Source organism: Suricata suricatta, chromosome 5, assembly GCF_006229205.1.
Source record: "Suricata suricatta isolate VVHF042 chromosome 5, meerkat_22Aug2017_6uvM2_HiC, whole genome shotgun sequence".
NCBI classification, from domain to species: domain Eukaryota; kingdom Metazoa; phylum Chordata; class Mammalia; order Carnivora; family Herpestidae; genus Suricata; species Suricata suricatta.
The window spans coordinates 5,912,625-5,940,171 of record NC_043704.1 but is presented as its reverse complement, the minus strand read 5'-3'; the positions used below and the strand labels follow the sequence as shown (position 1 = coordinate 5,940,171).

At 40.6% G+C, this 27,547-nt stretch overlaps 1 protein-coding gene across 1 annotated transcript in view; it reads left to right on the top strand.

Annotated features, from left to right (window-relative positions):
• The window catches only part of DSCAM (DS cell adhesion molecule), a 680,888-nt gene that overhangs the window by 458,538 nt on the left and 194,803 nt on the right, over positions 1–27,547 (top strand). The window contains exon 9 of the mRNA XM_029938933.1: positions 24,100–24,378. Within this exon, the coding sequence (XP_029794793.1) occupies positions 24,100–24,378 (279 nt within the window). The remainder of the gene's footprint in view (positions 1–24,099; positions 24,379–27,547) is intronic.

The window sequence follows — 27,547 nt, the reverse complement described above, 5'->3', positions numbered from 1 at the left end:
ACCTTGGTTGGTTGATGTAGTTTTCTTTTCATGTGAATTTTTGGTTTGGTTTTCCAGAGGACATGTGTTGTCAGTATTACCACAAAAAAAAAAAAAAAAAAAAAAAGAGGAAAAAAAAGAGAGAAAGAGAGATCATTGGCTTGGTTACCTAAATGACAGATCATTTGAAAACATATCTAGATCTTCCTTCACTTATGATGGGCTTATGTCCCAATAAACTAACTGTAAGTTGAAAATATAGTAAGCCAAAAATGTATCCAATATATCTCACCTACCAAACATCATAGCTTTGCCTAGCCTATCTGAAACATGTTCAGAACACTCATGTTCATCTTCAATTGGGCAAAACTCATGCGATGCAAATCTGACTTTATAATAAAATGTTGGGTACATCCTGTAATGTATTGAATACTGTATGGAAAGTGAAGAACAGAGGGTTACATGGGTGAGAGATGGTTGTCAGTTTTGGTTGCTCACCCCATGACTGCTGGCTGACTGGGAGTTGTCTAGCATCATATGAGAATATCTACTCCATAGCACCGGCTCTGGGGGGGAAAGCAAGGTGCAAAAATCAAAGTAGTTTCCACCGAATGCATGTGTCTTCTACACCATCGTGAAGTGGAAAAATCATAAGTTGAGCCATCCTAAGTTGAGAACCATCTGAATCTTTGTTTCCTTAAAAAATCTTAAAAGCAAGTTCTTTCAAAATCCTATCAGGAGTTTTCTGTAACAGGTCAGGACTTCAAACAGACGTCTCATCTTGAATAGATGATCAGGTCAAAACAGCAGCATAGAAATTCTGTGATTAAAGAGCACCACAGAAAAATTTCTTGACTTTTAAATGATTCTTTACATTACAGAATCAACCATAAAGATGGTCTTCCCCAACTATTTCCCCCTATAAACCTTGTCAGTTTAACTTTCTAGGATACCTATAAATACACACACACACACACACACACACACACACACAGGTGTGCATGAACATATACAACCTATATAATGTAGATTATCTGTTATATAAAATCTATCATATATTAGGCATGATTTCAGATAAATAACTTTGAATCTTTTAAAAATAGCCATGTATCTTCAGACTTTTCTCAAATCAGAATTTTTTTGGTAAACTGTACTGTAACAGCTGCATAAAACTTTATTTTGTAGTTGTATTTATTTCTTCAACTGCCATTCATGAAACATCTGCTCAATACTAGGCTCTATTCTGGGCAGCGAGGAAAACAATGATAAAGAAGGTAGACAAATTTCTTCCCCTGTCGAGCTGTCCTTCCAATCAAGGGAGACAAACAGTAAATAAACAAAACGAGTGAATAAACCAGAAAATACTTTATAATGCAATGCAGAGGATTAAAACATGTCAGAATCTTTAAGATTAGCTGCATTGGAGAATCAGAAGCTAAATCAATGAATGTTTGGTACTCTATCTTAAAATTCATTGGTCTCTCTGAATGAATGTCTTTCCCACACACTGTTTTGTAACATAAGTTGATAATTTAGAAATTATGGGTTTGCTGAGTTTTGTAGACCTTTGGAACATTGACACAATTTGTAATAATGTCAAAACATCACCATGGCCTCATCAAAAAGGCATTTCAGTATTGGGAAGCTGCCAGGTTCATACTGACAGAGACAAGTCTTACAAAAGTCTACTGTTTTGCTTGAAAGTTTCAATTTCATTATTTGTGACAAACACAGTCAGTTATCATCATAGGAGTGACAGGCTTATTTCTTTTTTCTAGGATAAGGTCTGCTAATTACCCAAGCCTGAATAGCATTAGCTTTTAGGTAGCCATTCTTTGTGGAAACAATGGGATTTCATGAAAAGAATGGCTAGTTGAGCTTGTAACTCAGACAAGTGCACAAGCACTTTGCTTCAAGACAACCTTCCTGATGAACAGGCAGTGAAGTGCTTTGTGCACTTTTCCCATTTTGTTACAGAGCATAGAACTCTGAAAATGACATGAACTCAGAGTCTAAGATTTACTTAAATTTTTATTTTTATGTCTCCATCAAGTGTCCTTAGAAGCTAGTTTTGACAAAAATTGGGACTGTGTGGCAGTAAACAACACAATGACAATTAACACATTTTGGTGTCACTGCTGTGATTTGTGGAAGGCCCCAGTAGCCTTATCCACCATTACTTTTGTGTATCTATGCAAATGTCACCCCCAATGAGAAAGGTAAATAACATCTTAGTGTGACAGTGAAAATATCTTCTTGCAAATCCCCTAAAATATTTTCAGGGATCTCCAGAGGTCTTCAGATTCCATTTGGAAAATATTTATTCTGGTGCTAAATATTTTATTTTTAATTAGCTACCAGCAGAATTTAAAATTATTTTTTAATTCATTTATCTAAATTCAAGTTAGTTAACATACAGCATAGTATTGGTTTCAGGAGGGGTACCCAGTGTTCATCACTTACATAGAATACCCAGTGCATCAGAAATCAAAAAGAATGAAATCTTGCCATTTGCAACAACATGGATGGAACTAGGATGCCTAATGCTAAGCTAAGTAGGTCAGGCAGAGAAAGACAAATACCATGCTATTTCACTCATGTGGAATTTAGGAAACACATCGCATGATCATAGGGGAAGGGAAGGAAAAATAAGATAAAAACAGAGAAGGAAGCAAACCATAAGAGACTCTTAAATAAATATTTCATTTATTTCTAGCATTTAACCATTTTGAATGACATGTGAAGTGCCCTTCTCTATGCATTGGCCTTTATCTACTTGTAAGATGATTTATTTCAGGAAAAATTGTCAGAAGTATGACTGTTAGGTAAATGGATACAAATATCTTAATGTCAAGTTTTTAGGAGACACAAATTGAAACAAAGACCATTTGAATTATTCACTTCTATTCTTAAAATTTTCTTGACCAGTAGAAATCAATGTATTAATCTTGATCCTTTTAATTTTGTGTGACAGAAACCAACTCAAACTAGCTTATACCCAAAAGGAGAATTCATTAGCTCTTAATAACCAAAATATCTATCATTTTAGGAAACAAATCAGATAGTTTTGTTTTCAAGAATTTCTTTTTTCTAAGGATGCATTATGGAGAATACCCATTTTCAGGTCCTTGTCAGGGATTGTGAAATGAAAGAAGGAACACACTATTTTGTGCAATGTTTTCCTCTAGCTGCCTGACAAGAAATGGCTGTCAGGGTGTGGGGGGGTTGTTAGGGATGTGGGATCTGAAGGGCTACAGAGAGGCTTGGGAAGGCTCCTCCAGAAGCCGGTCTGATCAAGGACATGGAGAAGGGCAAGACAGCCAAGCATACATCTGGAGCAAAGAGTGTTCTAGGCAAAGGGAAGAAAAATTGTCAGGGTGGGCCTGCCCCAGGGCACTAGTGGAAAGGCTATGTGGCAGGAACAAAGTGGACACAAGGTAAAGTAATAAGGGGTGTGTTCAGAATTAGCAGGGTCCTTTCATGTAGGACCAGGGCTGGGGTCGAAGGGTCTGAGTTTTTCCTCTAAGTGAGAAGGAGAGGTGAGCAGAGATGTCAGATTAAACAGAATGTCACCTGACCTGCCTGGGTTGTAAAAGGGTATGCCTGACTTCTGTTGCTGAGAAAAGGCTAAAGCCCAGAAGGGACAAGCAGGCCACCTGCTAAAAGTCTCATCCAGGTGAGAGGTCAGGGGGCTTGGGCCAGGGAGAGAGCAGAGAGGGGGTGAGGAGAAGACAGATTCTGGATATATTTTGAAGGTCTACTCCATGGGATTTCCTGATGCATCGGATGTAGGTGTAAGAGGATAAAACCTTGGCCTGAGCAAAGGAAAGAAGAGCACTCTCATCAGCTGAGTTGGCAGAAGATGCAGTGAAACAATTCAAGGGAAGAAATCAGGACTCTACTTTTGGATGTACTGAGATCAAAATATTAAGTGGATCCACTCAATAGGCAGTAGGCAGTAGGCTAGAGAGGAGGAGTTGGAATTCAGGAAGGTGGAATCTTAGCCGTAGATTTGGAGACATCGCTGAATAAATAATGTGTAAGATGCAGGCCTATGTGTGACCATCAGGAGACTGTGTATCTCACTGCAGATTTTCATTCATACAGATTTATCAGTCCTTGAGTTAGACTCACGTAAAACCTATTCACCAAATATCTGAAGCTAAAGTCTGTCAAAAATCCATACAAGAACTGTCTGAAATTTAAATCTTTAAATTTTTTAGATGAGGACAGATCCATATATCAACCATGATCCTATTGATTGCAAAGCGCAGGAGCTCAAATCAGACTGGCTTAATAGCACTTACTACAGTATATGGAGGAGGTAGGGACAGAGGTCAAGGTTGTATTAAACTAAATGTTGGGAAGGGCAGAGATAACAGGCGATGAGAGAGGCTTGGTCTAGACCTTTAATTACCATTTGAAACTTTCTGTGTTTCTTTGGTGTTTTCTCTCTACACATCGACTTCATTCCCTCAGAGCAGTCACTCCATTCAGCCAGAAAACTGGCCGAGTGTCCCTGCACTCACATGCCCTTTCCCCAATAGTTCCATGTAGGAAAACTGTAGGGAGGGATTCTGGCTGGTTCTCCATAGGCCACCACCCGTTCCCAGACCAGTCACCATGGCCAGAGCTATGGAGTGCCTGGCCAGCCTGTCCACTCCCCGCCACACCTCCTCACCAGGGAGAAGGTTGCACTATCAAAAGAAGGAGGACAATGAAAACAACAGACATTGCAAGCTGTCTTAGGATAGTGAGTTAAAATATGAAGGGAGCTGATAAAGACTTCTGAATGTGTATTCACCTTGCTTAGTAAAATATGCTCCATACACAAAGGTCCCACTTCAGGTCAACACTTCAGAAGATAAATTCTATCCAATGGCTAAGAATTCTCCCTAAAGGAAACCAACCCCAGGCATAGAAGAATCATGGTAGCCAGTGAATGAATGCCAAGCGAAAAACCATTGATAGAAAGCATGGGGGAAGGGGCCAGATGGACGATGTTGAGTGCAGCAACTACATCAGACAGACAAGGGGACGGATGAGGCAGAAAACCCTCTAGATGCAGGGTGACCTTGACATCAAGCAGATCTTTATGAAACCTACGATATAGACCAATGAACAAAGCAGGAGGCATCCCTGGCGGTCTCTAATGGTGGTCTTCTGGATGACTTCTCCGTGGAGCCCACCATATGAGTCTATTGCACACTAACAGACATTTGATGGGAAAAACCTTGACAATGGGTTGACCAAGAAGCCTGGAATACTGAACTCGCAAAAAAAAAAAAAGTATTGAGTTGGTGTTCATTAGATGTATATAAGATTTTGTGCAGACATCTTGGCAGAGCAGAGAGCATATATTTTTGTTAGTCATTCCTTCAAAACATGTTTTAAATGGAGCATTTTGTAAACAATACAATTATTGGCTATCCGTACTCTAGTGGATTCCCTTTACTTTTATTTAATTTCATCTTTTCTGGGTTGACAGATGAAAGTGTAGACACAAAAAGAAGACATTGCAGGCTGGGTGGCCAGGATAAACCTGCATATGTCTGTGTGGGACTTCCCAGATGAAAAATAATACATTCTGGGTTCCTATGTGTCACCTGACATCTCCTTTTGTCACCTGATAATCCCCTTTTATTTATTTATTCATTGGTCATAGTCACCTGCACTGCACTGCAGCAAAGATATTTAGAGTAATTTGATTTAAGACACCACTTGCATTTCTTGCTTAAGACGACTTCTAACTTTCAATACATAGTAGTAATTACACACCATGAGCAATTTTAGCCTTCACTCAGATGTTATTAGAAAGGTTGTAACCGAATTGACTTCTGAACATTTATATTTGAATTTTAAAATGTTTTGAAATGAAATATGTAAATGAAGTCACACTCCAGTGGTTGGGACTGTGGTCTATCAATGCTTTTAAAAAATTAATAAGCTTCACTGATTTCAATTAAGATAAAGGTTATGATAAGGGAAGAGATAAGAAATCAACTGAGTGATAGAAAAAGATTTTTTTTGCTTTGTGAATCAGGATTGAAGGACAGTCTTTTCTTACTTTATTTGTATAAATAACAGCTGATTAACTTGCTTGTTAGATTACACAATGAATATTTTATTCAGATAACTTCAGAAGAGCAAGTATGATCCCTCACATATTGGGTTCCTTGGAAAGTGGGGCCATTCGTTGCTTCAATAATGCCACAAATGGGGGGACCACACCATTTCCATCTTGTTTCCAGGAGGTTCTTTTTTTTAATTTTTTATGTTTATTTATTATTGAGACAGAGAAACAGCATGAGTGGGGGAGGGGCAGAGAGATAGAGAGATACAGAATCCGAAGCAGGCTCCAGTCTCTGAGCTGTCAGCACAGAGCCGGATGCAAGGCTCTCAAACCCACAAACCATGAGATCATGACCTAAGCCGAAGTCGGACGCTTAACTGACTGAGCCACCCAGGTGCCCCATCATTTTTTTTTTTTAAACATTGAAAGCATTGTGTGGGTGTGGGTGTGGGTGTGTGTGCATGTCTGTGTGCATGTATTTCGACATTTGGAAACAATACTATTTTCCAGCAATGTCTTTTTTGCTAATAGTCTTGGCCCTTTGCTTATTTTGTTGCATTGACTTAGGAACTTTGAAAAAAAACCAACAACTTCAAAGATCGATTTAAACACCATGTTAATTATTGCTAATGCCTAAAACGTAAGCAGTTCTGAATTACATTAACCAACCAGAAGCACCATTGTACTGCTTTTGAACATGTAGGGAGAAATGAAAGTCAAAATCTCTTTTTTCACTTCATTTCAATTTAACAAGCAGGGTTATATTTAACACATTTCAAAGCTTTTTCTTCCTCATTTTAGGTGCCACATTGAACTTGAACAGTGCCTAATTGAGTGTTTTAATTGCTAGGGACCAGCACTGCCAGACAAGTTAATTGGCTGCTACATAAATATGTCACCTTCTATTTATATTTATATAAAACTTCATAGTTTACAAACACTTTCATATGTGTAACCTTAATTAATGCTCACAGTGACTCTGTAATGTAGATAAAGCATGAGCAGAGAAGCAGAATTGAGAGCACGCAGAGGCTTGCTCAAAGCTGTCCCGGAACGTATTCTGGATTCAAATACACGTCTCTGGATTCCAGCACAGCCCGTCGTGTGTCTTAGAAAAGCAATCCGCATTGCAGTGGGAAGCCAGGGTGGAAGGGAGGAGAAATCAAGGCAAGGAACCCAGGAAGAGAGCTACTGAAAAACTTAAGAGAGAAGGTTATTTAAAAATTAAGAAAGGTGTGAGGTTATTGAGAGCTTCATTGAAGAGAATGAATTACACTGATGTGAAGTAAAAGGAGGAATGGATTTGGAAGGAAGATGGGTAAGGACCCGTGGAGACTCCAGAAGTGACAGAGAGGCAGAGACAGGCAGCCTACGGCAGTCGTGGCTTGGGAAGGGCTATGGAGGCTAAGGTTTGGTAGAAAGCCTCTGGACCACCATTCTGGATTCAGACCACAGGGACTTTGAGATAGGGTTTGGAGGGCTCGAATGAGTAGTAGAGACAGTCAACAGTAGGATCAAGAGAGTCTGGGAAGCATCAGGCTTTCAGAATGCTTTTTGATGAGTGTTTAAAAATCAGTTGTTGCCAGTAATGAGATGAGATGATGATGCTCCAAACACAACAGGAGCCATCATAGACATTGGCTCCCTCATAGGTCATTTCACCAGAATCTGGGTGGCATTTTCCCATCCTGATGTAACACACACCTTTCTCATGCCCTGCTCCAAACTGAGGGAAGAACTAGGGGCCGCTGGTGGTATTTCCTACTTAATGGTAGAGACCCTCTGCATTCTGCCCCCTGACAAGGCTCTACACTGGTTGGCCCCTTCTTCACCTGCTCTGCGGCCATGGCCACCTGGCAAGTGCTGCTGTGGGCATGGCTGGGGAGGTGGATGCTGAATAAAAATGAGGCTCAGCTCCCATCTCTGAGTGAGCACCCAGAAGTCTGCCTGTCAATGGCATCATTCTTCGGGGGCTCCTCACAGCTCATGCCATTTAGCCCCCGGAGAGGCCCTGCTCTGTGCACAGAATCATTGTTCCTGCTTTTCACTCCCGACACTGCTGTTCCAAGCAGGCTCAGGACCCACCCCTGTTGGGGATGAAGTTCTCTCTTTACCAGTTCCACTTGCTGCTGGAGTCATTTTTAGTGTTGTTTGGGGGGAAACATGGCATTTCCAGGCTACTTTTCTCTTTCGGTTGCCTCATTAAAGTTGAGCAGCGTTGAATGTAGGGTCCCGTTCGCTGGGTCTCCCATGGCCTTGAATTGTTGTCATTCACAAAGTTTTTGTATTGATTTTCAGCAGCTTCTTCGGGAAGGTGCAGTTTCTCTTATGAATAATATGGGCAAAAATAGATCTAGTGTAAGACTGTAACTGTGCACTCCTTCTGTGGGACTTGGTCATTTCAAATGGAAATTTACATTCTCTTGGCGAATTTAAAATCCCAGCATGACAGAGGAAGGCTTGAGGAGGTGAGGGACTTGCATCACCCACCCCCCTTGCTAAACTACCAAGGAAGAGTTTGATAGAGCCGATGGCTACATTTACTCCCCGACTGATGATTCACACTCTCAAGCTCTTTCTCCAAGGAGAGAATGACTCTCCTCTGGGTAGGATGTCAGCATTGAGCTCTGAAGTCAACTTGAATGATGTCCTCAGATGGGCTTGTCCTGGAGATAGAAGACCCTGTAATTCCCCTTTGATTCTAGAAAATGAAGTTGGTAGCTTTCTTTGAGGAAATTCTTCGTTAGATTTTTTTGGTGGTATTTAATTTTATTTTTAATAGTTTATTGTCAAATTGGTTTCCATATAACACCCAGTGCTCTTCCCCACAAGTGCCCTCCTCCATGACCACCACCTCCCTTCCTCCTCCCTCTCCCCCTTCAACCTTTGGTTCCTTTTCAGTATTCAATAGTCTCTCAGGTTTTGCGTCCCTCTCTCTCCCCAACTCTCTTTCCCTCTTCCCCTCCCCATGGTCCTCCATTAGGTTTCTCGTGTTCTCCTGTTAGACCTATGAGTGCAAACATATGGTATCTGTCCTTCTCTGCCTGACTTATTTCACTTAGCATGACACCCTCGAGGTCCATCCACTTTGCTACAAATGGCCAGATTTCATTCTTTCTCCATTGTATATATAAACCACATCTTCCTGATCCATTCATTAGGTGATGGACATTTAGGCTCTTTCCATGATTTGGCTATTGTTGACAGTGCTGCTATAAGCATTGGGGTAAAGTCTTTTTTTTTTTTTTAAAGCATCTGGAATTGTTTTTCTCTGAGTAGAGGAAAAGAAAAAAGATTATGTGTTGGATTTGTTATGAAGTCAAAGAATGCAGGTTTTTATTCAGTTAAAATTAAGATTGTGGGGGCACCTGGGTGGTTCAGTCAGTTAACATCTGGCTCAGGTCATGATCTCACAGTCCATGGGTTCAAGCCCCGCATCGAGCTCTGTGTTGACAGCTAGCTCAGAGCCTGGAACCTGCTTCAGATTCTGTGTCTCCCTCTCTCTCTGACCCTCCCCTCTTCGCACTGTCTCTGTCTCTCAAAAATAAATAAAAAACATTAAAAAAAGTTAGGATTGTGGGAGAAGTAATGTTTCATAGCACTTGGGCTTGTTAGACATGGGAACATGGAGAAGGAGAGAATTATCTAGACATAAGAAAAAAGAAAGGATGACAAGAAAATTATTGCACTCTCTCTGTCTAACCCATAATCTATCTCTTTGCAAATATCCACACGTGTATGTGAACCTATATCCACACCCAGGAAAAGACCCTCAAGTCATGCTTAAGCAATAATGTTCTGATAATTTAAGTCAGAAAAAAAAACACCTCTCAATTATTCAAAATCATGCGTGGGATCTTTTATGTGGACTGGTATATAATACAACTATGTAACTCTGCACATGTGATATATGACATGAATAATGTTTGTGTATTTCATTTATACTTATATATAAATATAAAATATATGTATATGTTAAATCATGTATAAATATTTATATGCATTGGGGTGCCTGGGTGCCTCAGTTGGTTAAGCATCCAACTCTCCATCTCAGCTCAAGTCTTGATCTCAGGGTCGTGAGTTCAAGCCCTAAATTGGGCTCTGTGCTGGGCATGAAGCCTAATTTAAATATGTTTATATATACGTATATGTGTATGCACATATATATATACACATACACACACTATTCATATATAGGAGACATATATAAGTATATATGAGATGCCTCCATATACATAAATAGATGATACAAAGGTAAAGCCTTAGGGATATAAATGAATGTGGACTTCACCTACATGAGACCACTATGTGACACTCATCTTGCCCTGGACTGTACCCACTATTCTCCAGTCTCTGTCTGCATGCAGTCTGTGCAGTGCCCCACTCCAAGCTCTGAGCCCATTCTGATTCTGCGCAGCCTGTGATCACCACAGTTCTTTCTCCTGTCGGATGCAAAGCTGCCTCATCTAGCTGTTCCCTTTCTCTCTGGTCCCATTATTCCCTCCAGGGTGCACTGGACAACTCTCCCCCGCCCCTCGGGAAGCTACCTACTGAGTACAGCAGTGAGCCTTTGCCTTCCCAGATAGCCATTTCTAATGTCCCTGTAAGGGCAGACTCCTATGTCTGTCTCCTCTCAGAGACCCCCAGCCCTCCAGGCATTTTCTAATGCCTGAGAGAGGGAAATGAGAATGTCATGATCATTCTGAAAACCTGACTTCTTTGTTGTAACCTACAGCCCACTGTGAAGTCATTTTTTTGGACTCCTGAACAAAACCCCCTCGAGGTGCTAGGGACTGGTCCGTTGAGATCTTTGGTTTTGTCAAGATTTGCTTTATAACCACATCACTACAATCAGCAGTCCATCCAAGTTCCATATTTTATTTTACTTGGATTTATATATATTTTTTAACCACCCACCAATCCTGTCATCATCCCTTCCTATCTTATTAGTACTTATTTATATGTGTACTTAATACACTTATTTTAAGTCTACCTTTCAATGCCCTTATTAAGATAGACATATAAATGGGGGTGCCTGGGTGGCTCAGTTGGGTAAACATCTGACTTCAGCTGAGGTCATGATCTCTCACAGTTTGTGAGTTTGAGCCCCATGTCAGGCTCGGTGCTGACAGCATGGAGCCTGGAGCCTGCTTTGGATTCTGTCTCCCTCTCTCTTTGCCCCTCCTCCACTCCCTCACACACACTCTCTCTGTCTCTCAAAAATAAATAAACATTAAAAAAATGTTTTAAATGAAAACTTTTTAAAAAGATAGAGATATGAATGTATATTAAAGCATTTAAAGTAAACCCGGAGGCTGTCCTGAGCCCTTTGACTCTGTGCCTAGTGCCACGATGCGCACTCTAGTGGATGTGCCCCTGTGTGATGTTAACTTAGTGTCACTAGTGACTGCAGAACGCCCTCCAAACCACATTGTGTGCTGCTGCTGGCACCACAAGGGAGCCCACATTTCCCCATATCTCTGCCAGTGCTTGATATGATCTGCCTTCTAAGTGTTGCAAATCTCATGCGTGTGGATTTTATTTTAATTTGCTTTTATTCCATTACTACTGAGATAGAGCGTCAAACTCTTCATATTCTTATTATATATTTAGATATCCCATCTTCATGCTTCCTTTGCCCACTTTGACATCATTCTCCCTGCGATTTTTTCTTGCTTTGCTGTAGTTCCTTCATGTAAATTTGAATCTCTTGTGACATAGAAATGGTTGTGAGTACCTTTTGCAAGGCTGGCTCCTAATTCTCTTCCATGAGATCTTGATTAAGATATTCCTGAGCTCATGGAAGATCTATTCCTACACTATTTTCTGTATTTACTCTATATTTCCGCCGTCCACATTTAGATCTTCAGTCCATGCTGAGGGCTGTAGATACAATAGAAATGGGTGTCATTTCCTCTTTCTCTGTATATTGAGACACTTGTCCTAGTACCATTAATTAAATGACCCAGACTTTCCAGTCTTCTCCATATACCGAGATACTATGGTGGTGTCATCAGAGATAATTTTAGTTTTGTGACATATGCTAAAGCTTTCTCTGTGGATGTTTATTCATCAAAAAAATGTTTCTTCTTACATTTGTTGGACATGAATCTGTATGTGTTCAATTACAATTAATAATTGTGTCATATGTCATCTCTAGCTTTGTTTTTTTATTCCCTTTATTGACTAGTTATCAAACTGGGTATTAATATTACTAACTATAGTAGTTGATTTACCTATTTCTGTCATAATCTCTGGGGATTTTTGTACTGACTTATCTATTATATGATTCAAAAGTTCCTCTTCTTGCCTTCTTTGTTTCACATTTTTCTGGTAGATCTTTTCTCATTTATTTAACTCCTGTTTTTCTATAGCCTTTTGTTTAAGGATGTGTGGATCAAATTTTTTTTAATGTTTATTGATTTTTGAGAGACAGAGACAGAGCAGGAGCAGGAGAGGGGCAGAGAGAGAGGAGACACAGAAGCTGAAGCAGGCTCCAGGCTCTGAGCTGTTGGCTTGAACCCATGGATCAGGAGATCATGACCTGAGCCGAAGTGGAACTCTTAACTGATTGAGCCACTCAGGCGCCCCAGCCCTAATTTTTCATCATGTATGTGTGTGACTTTTGGCACATGTTTATCACCTATATGTTTAATTAATCTTATATCAAATGTTATTTTAGATTTTAAATATATTGTTAGCCACATATTTTCCATTCAGTCTCTATTTCCCATTCTCTGCTTTTACTTAGAACTAAATAGACCCACTCCAGTGCTGGTAATTAGATTTATATGATCTGTTTAGGCTAAATAGTCATAAATATGCTGAAATCATATTTCCACACGCATGAAGTTATTTGTCCTAACTATTCACTTCAGCCACAGAATTTTTAATTTATTCAAGAAGGAATTGTTGCTTCTGTTGTATATTAATCTGGGCATGGGGACAAGACCCCTTGGTTCTGCAGACCTGACATTTTCAAATTGTCTACCAGTGATCATAAAACCTGGAGGGTTTCACTCCACCTTTCACTCAAACATGCAGAACACGTCACTGCTGATAGCCAGCTGGCCTGAACCCTCCCCATGAAGAAATGGACTCAGAGAGTTGCAGAGAGTGATATATGGACACACAGGTGGCCTAACTACATGGAACCAGTTCTATAAATTTATGCTGATGTGAATATTGTGAGGATGGACTACCGAGGAACAAATAATGCCCTATGTCTATTTTCAGCCATTTAACCATATTGCTCCTTCATTATATCACTAATTTCAGTGCCCTGAAATTTATCAAAGTAACTTAATTGACTTACAGCTACATTGCAAGGGTATAACTACCTTTTTACACCCTTGTTTCACCATGACATATTTGGTCATGTTGCTCAAGAAATGCAGCAACTTGAAGTCAGTAATAATTAATAACCCAGCTTTTAAACAAGGGTGACCTTTTCTAAGTCAGGGTTGTGGAAAATACTCCTCAAGTAAATAGCCTGCTATACTGTCATCCTTATAAAACAGCTACTTGGAAAAAAAGGAAAAGGGGCTACATTTTAAAATGAATGCCCGTGCTTTTATGAATCTTGCCAGTTCTTGTCATGTAGCCTCACTGTCATCACCTCTGGTTAGAGTCACAAGGCTTTGCCTCCATCGATAGTTTAGATAAACAAAAGCAAAGTAATTGCAACCCATCTGGGTAAGTCTTTTCTCCACCTAGATTAGTAAAACCTGAGCTAGATTTCATTTTCTTTCTTTTTTTTTTTTAAGTTTCTTTGTTTTTGAGAGGGAGTGCGTGTGCAAGTAGGGGAGGGCCAGAGGAGATGCAGAATCCCAAGCAGGCTCCACACCATCAGAGCAAAGCCTGATGTGGGGCTTGAACTCATGAACTGGGAGATCACGACCTAAGCCAAGATCAAGAGTTGGACGCTTAACCGACTATGCCACACAGGCTCCCCTAGATTTCATTCTCTTAAAGCCATGACGATTCAAAAAGCCTTTCTTTAAATATTGGGGATGCAGTCTACTCAATGTTATTACCAAGTCTTCCGTGTGAATGTGTTGCTGCCCTTCACCGGGAGAAGAGCAGCCCAGCATCCACCTCAGTCCAAGGTGACTCTCGTTGTTACAGACAGAACTTCCCATGGATTCTCCAGTTCATCATTTTTAAATATTAAAGAAACTATTTATTTCAGCATGATGTACTTATGGCTGTAAAACACCCTCTGGGAAGAAACACCTCACACCACTGAGACCTGGAGTCTCTTCCGGAAACCACCCAGCTCCATCCCGCCACTGGCTGATGAATAGTGCAGGTGACCCATTCTTCTGGAAAAGTGCTTTTGAAGGAGATGTTGCCATCCTTCTCAGAGCTAGCCGTAGTGTTTTTACATCCCCAAATCCCAAGCACTTTGTCTTTCCTGTATGTCTAATTTGTATCTTTCTAGCTGATGGCAACAGTTCCTGTTTCTCTTCATTATGATTCTACATTATTCCTTAAGGATTTTACTTTTCCTGAAATGTTTTACACGTATTTTCTCTCATGGGCTTAATTGGTAAGTTTAAACAATTTTTGACAAAAAAAAGTTATTTTTCTTCCTATCTACTTACATGGTCATATAGATGACTCTATGGTTGTCACAATCTGGCAGTCCAAAATACCTTGTTTAAAAATCATTGTAGAAGACTTAGTTACTCTTATCTCTGAGCTATTCCAAAATTGCACTGTTTTTAGGTCAACTGAGGTGTTCTGTTGTCTGGTACTCAGCTTAGGAACCGTATGCTTTAGGCCTCCACTGATAGGAACCCTTTACCTAATGTATGTGGTATGTGCTTGGGAACTCCTACATAGTGTGTTTTCATTTATATTTGTTATGCTTTCTTGTATGTCTGAGTTGAAGCTTTTGTGAGTTCTTGAGTTCTGACTCCAGTATTAACACTGAATTACTACTCATTTTAGTTCTATTTGATGTATATTAGTGACCTTATGAATATCCATAATCCCTGATGAAAAGACAAAACTTCAGTTCTGAATACTGGCTGAACTTGGGATACTGAAATGAATATAAACCAACCAACCAGCAAATGAACCCAGACTATGTTTTTAGGTAACGAGTAGCAATCTTAAAATGACACTTCCAAACTATTTTTTTCTTGTGCTTCTATCAGTGACAGAATGTTTCTATTCTCCTGGAAAATGGAAGGATGTGGTCAACCAAATACAGAGTGGTCTCATTAAAAGAGAACCCAGCCCACATGATAATTGTCATCTGGTCCCAATCTGAAATGAAAAAAAACAACATGGACAGAAGGATGGATGGATGGATGGATGGATGGATGGAGTATATACTGGCAATGTTACAAACAGATTTGGTTTTGTTATTAATAGTAGATCTATTTTCACTTTAGGTGAGCCAGCTGGTTGCAGGTTCTCTTCTCCAGGAAGCAGTCTCTAAGAGAGAGAGAGTTTGGTGTGTGTGGTGTTTATCGAGGCATGCCCCAGTAACCAGCACTATTGAAGGAGGGGGAGGAAAAAGGACAGGGCACAGGGAGGAGATGGGCCATGGTGCAGGCTGAGGACAGCCTTACTCTCCCTGCAGGAAGCTTTGCAGAAAGAAGGACCTTCAGAGCCATGATAAGTTGGGCAGAATTGCCCTCTTCAGTCAGTCATTGGACGTAGGCCACCCCAGAAGGAGCCTGTCCATGGTGAGGTGGATCTCTGCAGCTGGAATGGTCTTCAGAGTGGCTGATACCTGAAGGGTCTACCCGACCTCACTCCCAGCCTCGGGGTCACACATTCGTTCTTGAAAAGGAATCTGGGCCACATGTTGCCATATGCATCAATTCCTACCACTTAAATAGAAGCCAAACACCTAGAGATGTGCATCTTAAATCCTTGTCCTAAAAATAGTTTTTCCTTAAATTGCTCCCACTTTCTATAATGACATTAATCCAGTATTTCAAATAAGAAATGAAAAGGATCGTAGTGTATGATGATAGCATAATCGAACTAGACCTTTGTCATCAAAATAATTTGTCAGCCAGAGAACCTCTTTAGTTCTTTGGTTCTGTAGCAGGATTCTCGCACAGAGTCGTGACACCAAGGTCTTTTTTTTTTTCCAGGAAGCAACTTTATTCATGCTGGCACCACTCAGTTGGGTTCGTACCTGAAGAACTGAGCCTCAAACACCACATGGCATAGTTTCTTATACAATTTTTACTTCTTTGTCTCCTATTTATGGTAACACACAAACATGCAGTCTGATTAAGTAGTCTCACGTTACCAGGTCATGAGGGATGTTGTCACATACATGTATAGTCAGGCTGCCTTGAGGGGTTTTTTCTTTCCCTAGGGAGGGGACCCTACCACAATTTCTGTGATTTATTTAATTTATTCAGGGAATATCTGTGCATTTACTGTTAATGAGCTTCAGTCAGTAGAAGGGCCCACAGACAAATAACTGTCAGCAGCAGGTACCCGATGCCTTGGAAAGGGAGCAGCACGGAGTGCGAAATATTTCAGCTCACTGTGGAAGAGCAGTGGACAAATAAGAAGACACTGATTTCAACACAACACCATCAAAGAAATGTGTATGCACGAGATCTTATAGAGACAAAGAAGATGTAAATCTACCCAGTTCTGGTGGTAAGGGGGGATGAGAAGTCCAGAGTCAAGAAAAAGTTTCCGAGAGAAACTGACTTGAGTCTCAAAGGGGATCTGGAGCCTGAAAAATGTCTCCAAAGCAGCTAATAACTAAGTTGCATGTTCACTCCATAGGATGGTAGGGGTTAGAATGGGGTCCTGGTGGGGCATGGGGCAGAAATAGGGTCAGGGATCGTTCCCTACATTCAGGGTGAATAAGCCTGAAACAAAGCATCCCCAGTGTAGGCAAGCAGCGTGAGTCAGCACAGAAGCAAACATCAGATGTAGTGTTTGCTACCGTCTGCTGGATCCTAGAAACAGTGAAGGAATTAAGGCAGAGGGATATGCTCACAACCATGTTTTAGGACATGAATATGGTTGAGGTCAATAAGTTGGGTTGCAATGCAGAAAGATTAAAGTCAGGCAGACCCATTAGGACACAATCAAAAACGTTTTAATAAAAGATGATGGTTGTGTATTTGGAAGAAAAGGAGCCAGACCAAGAGATACTGAGAAGTGAAGTAGAAGAGCCCAGCAGCCATTGACAGTGGTTGGAGATAAAGAGAAATGCACAACGAGAAAGACTTCTATTATCCTAGCTTCTCGCATTTGGGAGGTTTGTGAGCACTAACAGGAATAGAGCATTGAATATGAAGCTTAGATTAAGGGAACGCCGATGCTTTTGGTTTTGGATTTGAGATACTTCTGGAACATCAAGATAAGAATACTAGGAGATATCTAAACAAGCAGACCTGAAGCTTGTGATGGAGTTTTGGCTGAAAAATGTAGAAAGAAGTCAATCAGAGAAATACAAATATATGATTTCACTTATATGTGGAATTTAAGGAACAAAACAGATGAACATGTGAGTAGAGAGGAAAAAGAGAAGAGGAAACAGACCACAGGAGACTTGTAATGATAGAGAACAAACTGAGGGTTCATGGAGGGAGGTGAGTGGGGGGATGGGCTAGATGGGTGATGGCCATTAAGGAGGCACTTGTTGGGGTGAGCACTGGGTATTGTATGTTAATGACGAATCACTGAGTTCTACTCCTGAAACCAATATTGTCCGGTATGTTAACTAAAACATAAATAATAATAAATAAAATACTGTATAATAAAGAGTTGGAGAGAAAAAGAACATGTAGATTGAAGAAGCAGCAGCAGCATGCAGTTGACATCTGCAGTGGAGAGGTAGAAGTGATCATCAGGGAAATAGGAAGGAAGCAAGGCCAGGACCGGAGGTCAAGAAATGAGGTTTCCTCAGTGTAGGGTCAGTAGGAGGCACACAGTCTCCAGTGAATTGGGAGCCTCTGATTTCTTTGGCATCTACTGGCCCCAAAAATGCCTTTCTTACTCCCACATCTGCCCTCCTGAATCTCAGCCTCATGCCTATCTTCTCTGGCAGGCATGGGCCCAGGACTGCACCCTAACTTATGGTGAATCCAGAACAGCTCTGGCTCAGGAGATCATGATCACCTAGCAGTGCTCCATTGGCGCAAATGGCCATGCTCGAATAAGCAAGGCTAGGTCTTGACTTTATCTTCCCAAATCACCCTACCAGTAGGAGGAAAGATGGCTCAGTGCAACCTCGAGCTAGAAGTCCTGGGCCCTTACACAAATCAGACTATGAAACAAAACTTCACTTGTGTCTTTATCATCTCATCATTATGATATACTGGGTCTATTTCCCTTTCTACTCCCTAACTATAGAATTGTCTAACATTCAGAGTGTAAATAATGTTCATCATCACCTGTTAAAGATATTTTCAAAAGCTATTATGCAATTAAGATGTACAAGGCACTCTTTATTTCACTAGATGTGGGCAGTAGGGATGAATGTGATACATCTCTGCCTCCTGGGTCATTCTACTCAAGAAAATAGGCATGTGCATAGACTCCTATGCTCACACACCATACTGTGACCCTTTCCAGTATAGAACCTTAACAGCAAGCTCTTGGAGTGGGTACAAGAAGAGTTTAATCAATGTTGCGTGAACAGAGTGGAAAACTACATCACATAAGGCTAGTAATCTACGGTTTTGGAATCTAAAGCATGTTGTAAAGTAGCAGAATTGGACAAATAATCGGTCTATGGGTGGAGAGACAATTGAGTGATGTGCTCAACTCACAATCACACATGCTCCTCATTCTCGTAGTTTTAGAGCCACACCTTGCATTTCAGCAGAAGTCCAGGCTGTGAGCCTATGCTGGTCCCATGGGCACTTAAAGTGTGTGTGTGTGTAATTGGGACTGAACTCTCAGAGTCCTCCCATGGGCTTTGCATTCCCTTAATGGACATGATTCGCAAATGTAGTTTTAGCCGACTTTGGGAAATGGGCAAGATCTAAAACAAGAAAACTCTTGACGGATAAGAAGAGAGAGTTCATTGGACAAAATGGGGGAGAAGAGATGGGAAGATGAGAATATTTATTGCTGTAACTTAGAAGACTGGCTTGAAGTAGGCTCTTGGAGCAGCTGAGACTAGAAGCTGCCCGCCTGAGACAGTCTGGAAGCGTAGGGAGTTACAGCACGACTAGGAAAGAGACGACAAATGTGGAGTTGATGAAATTATATATGGCGGTGCAAACTCAGCCCCCATGTGTCTCAATGTCCATGTAATATATTTGATTTTTCCCAGTGAGTTACAGACACTGGGACAAAATAAAAGTAAGAAAAGGAAAGATAGGGCGATACTTGCTAATCGAACAGCTTCTTGGTACCGTGGGGGCTCTCTGCCTTTGTGTTACATGAGCCCTTACCAACACTCATGAATTGTGTTCTTTATCATCACTTTATGCATGAAGAAACTGTGTTACAGACATAAAGCGGACAAAGAAAACACTGAAAATTACCCAAGATTGTCCAACACCCAACCCATGTGTATTTTACCATGTCATACTTCTCTCTGGGAAGAAAATAAAAGCTCCTTTTCTTCCCATGAAGCATATACAACTAATTTTTGAAGGACAAGACAAAATAGATTAGCCTGACTTAATGTTCTTACGGGCTTACAAAGAGTAAGTGTCTATAAACTGACATTTGGTTGCATTTGATGGTTTCCAGCTGCTGGGGAGAGAGGACCCCCCCCCCCCAGGGCAGAGAATGAAATCAACAAACCTGGTAATCAGTGACATTTAGCAGATATTTACATGCTTTCTGAGGGCAGGTTATGTCAAAACCTGGTGTAGGTCACATTACGCATTTCTGGCCCCACGATATTTGTTGTAACCCACCGAGATCGAACTTACTCAAGAAACAGTCAGAAGGTTTTTGAGAGCTTATTACAGATTATTTCAGTTTGGCCGAACGGCTCCTTGCGGGTGATAGAAGTACTTGGGGAGTGCCCCATCGGGCTGGAGCATGGGGTTTTTAAGGGTTTTGCGAGCACGTCATTTATTAGTTAGCCAATTACAGGTTGTAGCACCTTATAGTAAGTAACCAGTAGTATCTTTACACATACATGTTACTTTTGGCGGGAACCTATCAGTTTTAGAGTTCTTTGTCTCCAATGAGGTTTGAAATGACCAATCACAGCACAAAGGAGGGGGAAAGCAAGTGGTTTTACAGAAGCAAGGACTTTTGTAATAAAAGGGGAGTGGGTACCTGATACAGAGTCCTGTGAAACAAATTTAGCAAGCAAGCAAGCAAGCATGTGCAGAAGCAGATTGTGAAGACAATGTGCTAGTCTTGTTTGTTCAAGACTCAAGGTTACAAAGTGGTTACATATCTTTCCCCCTTCTGCTAGTTTCTTGTTATTGCTAGGTCATGAACAGTGAAACATTTTCTGTTGCCTCATCTCCCACTGTCTATTGTCCTAGGTCCCTGCGTAGGGTGGTCTCTAACATATTAACAACCTTTCACTGTCAACAAGATTCAGAGAATTTACCTTAAGAGGTGATCTAATGAACAGATGAAAGAAGGGAGGTGTGTCAAACAGGTGTTTTGGCTCTACTGAAGTCATTATGAACATTTTTTTAATCACTTGATTTCTTTTTTGGCTCCAATTTTACGTTATGAGTGTACAACATAAGATTTAGGGCTCTTTAAGAAAATTTAAGCATTTTGTACAGCAAACTTGTGTTCATGCCTAGAGCAATAGAGGCAATCTATGTAGTGAGGTGAAGAGTGTTATGATCCACAAATCAGTCTGATGATTTAATCTGCATTTTCAAAAGTACATCCTGGTGTGGCAAGTAAAACAACAAATAACAAACCTGGTTTTGATGTTATTCTGGGAAATGACTTTTCCCTACAACCAAATCCTCTTTTTTATCATGAAAATCTTTATTTTAACACTTTCAGGTAGCTTTTTTTATAAATATATTTTAAAATATTTTATTTTGGGGCACCTAGGTGGCTCAGTCGGTTAAGCATCCAGCTTTGGCTCAGGTCATGATCTTACAGTTCATGGGTTTGAGCACCATGTCAGGCTCTGTGCTGACAGCTCAGAGCCTGGAACCTGCTTCGGATTCTGTGTCTCCCTCTCTCCCTGCCCCTCCCCTACTGGCACTCTGTGTGTATCTCTCTCAAAAAAAAAAAAAACATTAAACAAAAAATAGTGTTGAAAGCAAGGGATTATCCTTTGATAACCCTGGTGCGGGCTTCCTGGTGCTTGTTTTCACTGCATTGGAGGCGTGGGTCTTCAGCAGTGTCGCTCTGTGATTCAAGTTTCTGAAATTACTGTAATTATATCCCTTAGGGTTCTATAAACCAATGAATTCCAGAAATCTTTAAATGATAGAATCTGTTTTTGTATTCTTTTTAAATTATGACTCCCCTGTAGCTATTCCTTGCCTCTGTTCTTGAAAGTAATGTGTACCTGCTCTTTCTCTATTCTAGAACTTTCTTTTGCTCTTGGAAGTAGACATTCTTATAATGAATAATCACTCACAGTCTACACCCTACAGAGTGTGTGCTTAGTAGATAAATCAAAACCATGCTATGTCCTCCCTCTCTTTCTTGGTCTGGAGAATAGAAAGCAGGTCCTTTTTCTTTCTCCTCCCAACTATAACAGGTAGAAATGGAGTCCCTTCTTTGCCAGGAGATCTTTCAACTTCACTGGTTTGGGTTTTTTTGTTTTTTGGTTTTTTTGTCTGAAAGGCGTACAAAATAGAACCAGTGCTGAGCAATGAATTCAGGTGTCCTCCGGTGTTTGTGAACCCGGTGCTCACTTCGGCCATACATACACTGAGATTGGAAGTTCACAAACCCCATGCTAACTCATTCATGCCTCACGGCAACCCCTCCTATAAATAAGGAAACGGAGGCACAGAGAAGGGGTTAAAAACTTTAGTTAGTAGCACAGCTGAACGTAAACCCAGGTAGTCTGGCTTTGAAGTTCTTATCTCAAAAAAAAAAAATCCACAATTCAGATAATGAGCAGCAAGCTACTGAGTGCGAATGTTTGTCTAAGTGGACAATTAGGTTTCTCTGTATAAGGAATCAAACAAGAGGAAATATAGTTACTTTTTTATTTAAAAAATGGTCTTTTATTAAGCATCAATAACATGTATACATATAATAAACATTTATGCTGTCTGGGGCAATATTTAGAGAATTATGAGCATCTTTGCTACACCCTGGTGCTTCCCCTCCTAATGTCAGCTATGAATAATCATAGCCTAATCTAACCTGATCTTCCAGCACCAGCTAGAACCTCATCCTGAGATCTTGTTCTCATGGTGTCAGATCGACTCAGTGCAGATTCACGACTGTAACTTTACCTTGAGAATCAGCAATGTCAGCTGTCACCAGTTTTGACATTGAATGCACTTGGTACCTTAAGCTATTTTTGTTTGTTTGTTTCTCTGGTGAGACCTAACTTGAGCCGTCTATTCGGTTGTCCTTCTAACTCGAGCTGTATTTGCAATTCTGAGTTCTCTGTATTTGCATTCTGAGTTCTCACTCCTGAATGCTTTTGAAAGCAGATAGTAGGAGTAATAATGATATGAAATAGCAGAATAGCCACAGCTATGCTCTGTTGCCATCTGCCGCCTGTGACTGGGCATGAAGCTCCACTGAACGGAGACTGCGGTGTTACGGTCATTGCTGTGTGGCCGGCACACACGGCGTTGGCCAGCGCACACCAGCAGCTCAAGAGGCACTTCTCATGTGCACGAGTGACCGAGTGGATGGATGCCTGGCTTCTCCATTTGATCCCTTACGCCTCCCCACGCCTGATCATTGAAATGTACCTATGCCTGATTTAGTGAACCAACTGCAGATGTCCTACTATTTAATAATTTCATGTAAAACCATCTGGTATAATAACTGATTTATTTTTTTAGTACTGTATAGTAATCTCAGTTTACAACTTGGCGTATTTCCAAACTTTTGAAATAAAATTTATAAGGTTTAAGCCCCCACTCTTTAGTGAACTTGTTCTGTAGCCAAGGGCGAAGTCATATCTTTGAATCAGTGTTCCCTTTTACACAGTGAGACTCTTAATAACGGGCCCCATATGGCTGCTAAAGAGAGCATATTGATAACTGGGCCATGATCCGATAATCAATAAGTAACCAAGGTATGATTCAAAGTTGGCTTCTCTGGCTCCATTTTAAGCATTTTATGACTTTGACACCCTGTGAGTCCACCCAGGAAGTTACTGATGAAGAGTGGTCCAGAGGCAAGGCCATAAACAGGAGTTTATCAGGGAGATCACATCACAAAAGAGCTTTCCAGACTAATCTTGGCTGTGTCCATGGCTGGCCAGGTTGAAGGCTATTTCCTTGTCCTCATCAGCAACACCTCTCAACAACTCAGAAAATTGGCCATGGATCAGTTTGTAATATAAGGTCATGCACACATGTGTAAATTTGAGGGGTACAGAATTAAGACATGATTATCTTAACATAAAGTAAGTCTTTTTCATTAACATTTGCTGTTGCACATTAGTCTTAAAAAAATGTTTAACAATGAAAGTGGAATCTCTTCTTGAACAGGCTTAAAGTATACCCATTAGCAAGGCATGGGATACATTAAGGAGGGAACAGTGATTGCACTAGTATTAGCGAAACCGGAGAGAAATCTTTTCTTGCACACATCATTTTCAAAAGCTTCTAAGGAAAAAATGAACCCAAATGCCTCTTCCACAATGAATAGTGCAGAGTCTGAAATATTTTTATTCAAAAGTGACCATTGTATTTTTTAAAGTTTGTTGAAATAAATTAAGCATGTTTGCCAAAGTACAAATTAAGCCATGCTTTTCATTTAGAACAACGAGAAAATTCAGGGAACAGGAGAGCACAACTTCACGTCTTCTCCTGGTTCATGTATTTACATGTTACAGAAGTGACTGTGTTCCTCTTGCAATGTTATGCAAAAGGGTAAAAGGAAAAGAGAATGTAGAGCATGTGTGCAATTTGTTTGCATCTTTCCTCTATTACATTTTCTTTTCTTTCTTTCAGTTCCACCTTTCATCCAACCTTTTGAGTTTCCAAGATTCTCCATTGGACAGCGGGTCTTCATCCCATGTGTTGTGGTCTCAGGGGACCTACCCATCACGATCACTTGGCAGAAGGACGGGCGGCCAATCCCAGCGAGCCTCGGCGTGACCATCGACAACATCGACTTCACAAGCTCCTTGAGGATTTCCAATCTGTCCCTCATGCACAACGGGAACTACACCTGCATAGCCCGGAACGAGGCAGCAGCCGTGGAGCACCAAAGCCAGCTGATCGTGAGAGGTAAGGAGAGGCACGCGGGATGTGTGGAATCGATGCAGTCAAATTCAACAATGCCCACGGAGTGCGTTCATTTTCAGTGACGTGAAAATATTAGAGTTTGTAAAACTTGCTCTCATCCATTAAAATGAAACTCACGGGGCACCTGGGTGACTCAGTCGGTTGATTGTTCAACTTGGGCTCAGGTCCTTATCTCATGGTTCATGAGTTTGAGTCCCATTTTGGGCTCTGTGCTGACAGCCCAGAGCCTGGAGCTGGCTTAGGATTCTGTCTCCTTCTCTCCCTGCCCCTCCCTGACTCATGCTCACTCACTCTCTCTCTCTCTCTCTCTCTCTCAAATAAATAAACATTAAATGATTAAAAATAAATTAAATTAAATAAAACAACTGTAGAAGCCAACTACAAACTCCGCTTACACCAAACCAAGTCTTTATTTACCTAAAATATGTAGCTCCAAATAATTAACAGCTAATAAATGTGTGCAGGAAGAAGTAAGAGTAGGATTTAATTGATGGACGAGGCTCTCCCTGCATTAGCCCCCAAGGTCTGTGAGCTCCTGCTGTATTGTAGTCACTTAAATGGCACTTTTAAAATAGTATTATTTAGATTGATGGCTTTAAAAATGATGCTTGTCAAATATCATTTGTCAATCACACCTTTTCTAAAGAATCATAAAATGGTAAATTTTCATTTTTTCATTTTTTATTATTTGTTTTACTGAAGTGCAGTTGACAGATAGCAAATAGACACTTCTTGTATTTTTTATTTTAGTTTTAGAAATGTGAAATTATTTCAGTTTAGATATATATTTTGCTCCTCTCTTCTGTTTAGAATCAGACCTCTAATTAATTTAGGAAGCTATGACAACATTTATCAAATTAAACAAAGTGGAGTGGTATTTATTTAGAAATTAAAATAGGGTCGTCCAGGGGCACCTGGGGGGCTCAGTCCGTTAAGTGTCTGACTTTGGCTCAGGTCATGATCTCGCAGTTCATGGGATCAAGTGCCGCATTGGGCTCTGTGAGGGCAGCTCAGAGCCTGGAGCCTGCTTTGGATTCTGTCTCTCTCTCTCTCTCTCTCTCTCTCTCTCTCTCTCTCTCTCCCTCTCTGCCCCTCCCCTGCTCATGCTCTGTCTCTCTTTCAGAAATAAATAAACATTAAAATACTATGAAATTAAAATAGGGTAGTCCAACTTGTAGGCATCGGTCTAATTTCACATCTCTGTTCTAGTCACCAAATTCCCATGAAGGCCCCACTCCACATGTGCAAAATGAGCAACTAGTATTCTTTAATGCCTGTTTAGCACAGACATGTGATTTTATGATTCTCTAAGAGCTGTGTGCATTCATCTGCCAACACAATTCTCACCCACATTGCAAAAGCAACTGCATGAAATTAAAGATGAAAATTAATCTTCATTATCTGCATTTTTAAGTCTCCAAATTTTGGACTCTCTGAGTAAGTATTGGGAGAGGTTGATTTCCATTATCTTCCAAACAGTTGCCAGATATGAGCAGATTATGTCTTGAGCAACAGATGCCTGGGTCCTTCATCAGTCTTTGAACCTTGTCTGCATGACATCCTGTTTTCCTTTCTGGCTGAAAAGTAGTGCATTTTCTATGTACTTGCCAACAAAAGAAGCTAGAGTATACTTAGAATTTATATGAAGAAATCAACTTTATATTTGTGAAATATATTTTCCCTGAGTAAAGATATATCTACAGTCAGATACAACATAAATGTTTCAGATGAGAGGAAGCACACATTTTGCTTAATAAGGTAACTAACTAGAAGGGTCTGTAGCAGAAGTGAAGGAGAAGGAAGTGTGACCTGGAGAGCAGTGATGTGGGAGTAACAAGAAGGTCCAGACCCAAGGCATTCCTGCATTTGTGGTTCTGGAATAAGAGAAGGAATCAGCAAAGGAAAACAGAGAGGGACAAGGAGAAGCTGGTGAAGTAAGAGGAAGTCCAGCAGACTGTCACATATCAAGAAAGTATATAAAATCCCACTGGAAATCAAAAAAGGAAATCCAAGATTCGGTCATTGAGTTTAGGGAGATGCACATTGTTTGTGACGGTGAAGAGTGGTGTGGTTGCAGTGAGTGCCTAATCAGAAGGGCTAATGAACAGAAAGGGAAGTGAATAATTGTGTGGGAATTCAAGAAAAGACAACTGTTTTCATGTTTTCAGAATCATTGCTATGATAAGGGGCAGAAAACTGGAGAGGAAGTTGGAGGAGGTCATTGGGCAAGGGAAGCTTACATGCTGATGGGATGAGCCAGTAGAGAGGACAGAATCATGTGGCAAAGGTAAAGAAGGGATAATTACAGGATCAAAGTCCTTGAGTTAGTGAATTGGGATGGGATTCTTTGCACCAATAGAGTATGTTAAAACCAGTATAGGAAGAACCATTGTGGGGGTATTCTAGAAGATCAAACCAACCAAAATGGTTGGAAATTTCACGGAAGCAGATTTTGGTTCAAGTAACTTAAAAAATAAACTTAAAAATGTATTGAATGAGACCATCAAAGAGTAACAGGTGATGTATTTGTCCATCTATCATTTAAAAAAAACTATAAAACTGGGGGGAAAATATAAAACAACCATTTCCAGGTAGTGGAAGGCAGGAAGCAGAGGGTTGTTACCCTTGGGAAAATGGAAACATAGGTGTTGAGCTCCAGAGTGTACCCCAGGTATCTGCCTGGGGCACCTTCCAAACCATGCAGAGGGATGGGAGATAACAGAGATCTTGCTGGATGGAGAAAACAGATAGAAGTTTAGAACTTTTGAGGGGTGAGATTTTGCAGTGCAGGTACTGTGGAATAGGGAGTGGTTCAGAGAGCTCTAAAAATCTCCTTGTGACTCCACTTCACATGCACAGGATGAGACTTCATGAAATCTATCAGAGAACAACTATCAGATAGATATGAGCTGAAAAAGGAATTCAGAGCTTACACAGTGCTGGGATATATTGGAGTTCTCAGCAGCCAGAGTAGAGAACACATGGAAATTCAGTTAAAATCTCAGAGGGGCCACCAAGAGGAAAGCTAATCTATCCTTGGAATAGGGGATATTCTAGACAAACCTTAAAAGAGCCTCAAAAGATACTTGGGAGTACAAAACTTCACCAGAAAATGAACTGTCTCCAGGAATAACATTCACACTTTAAGTCA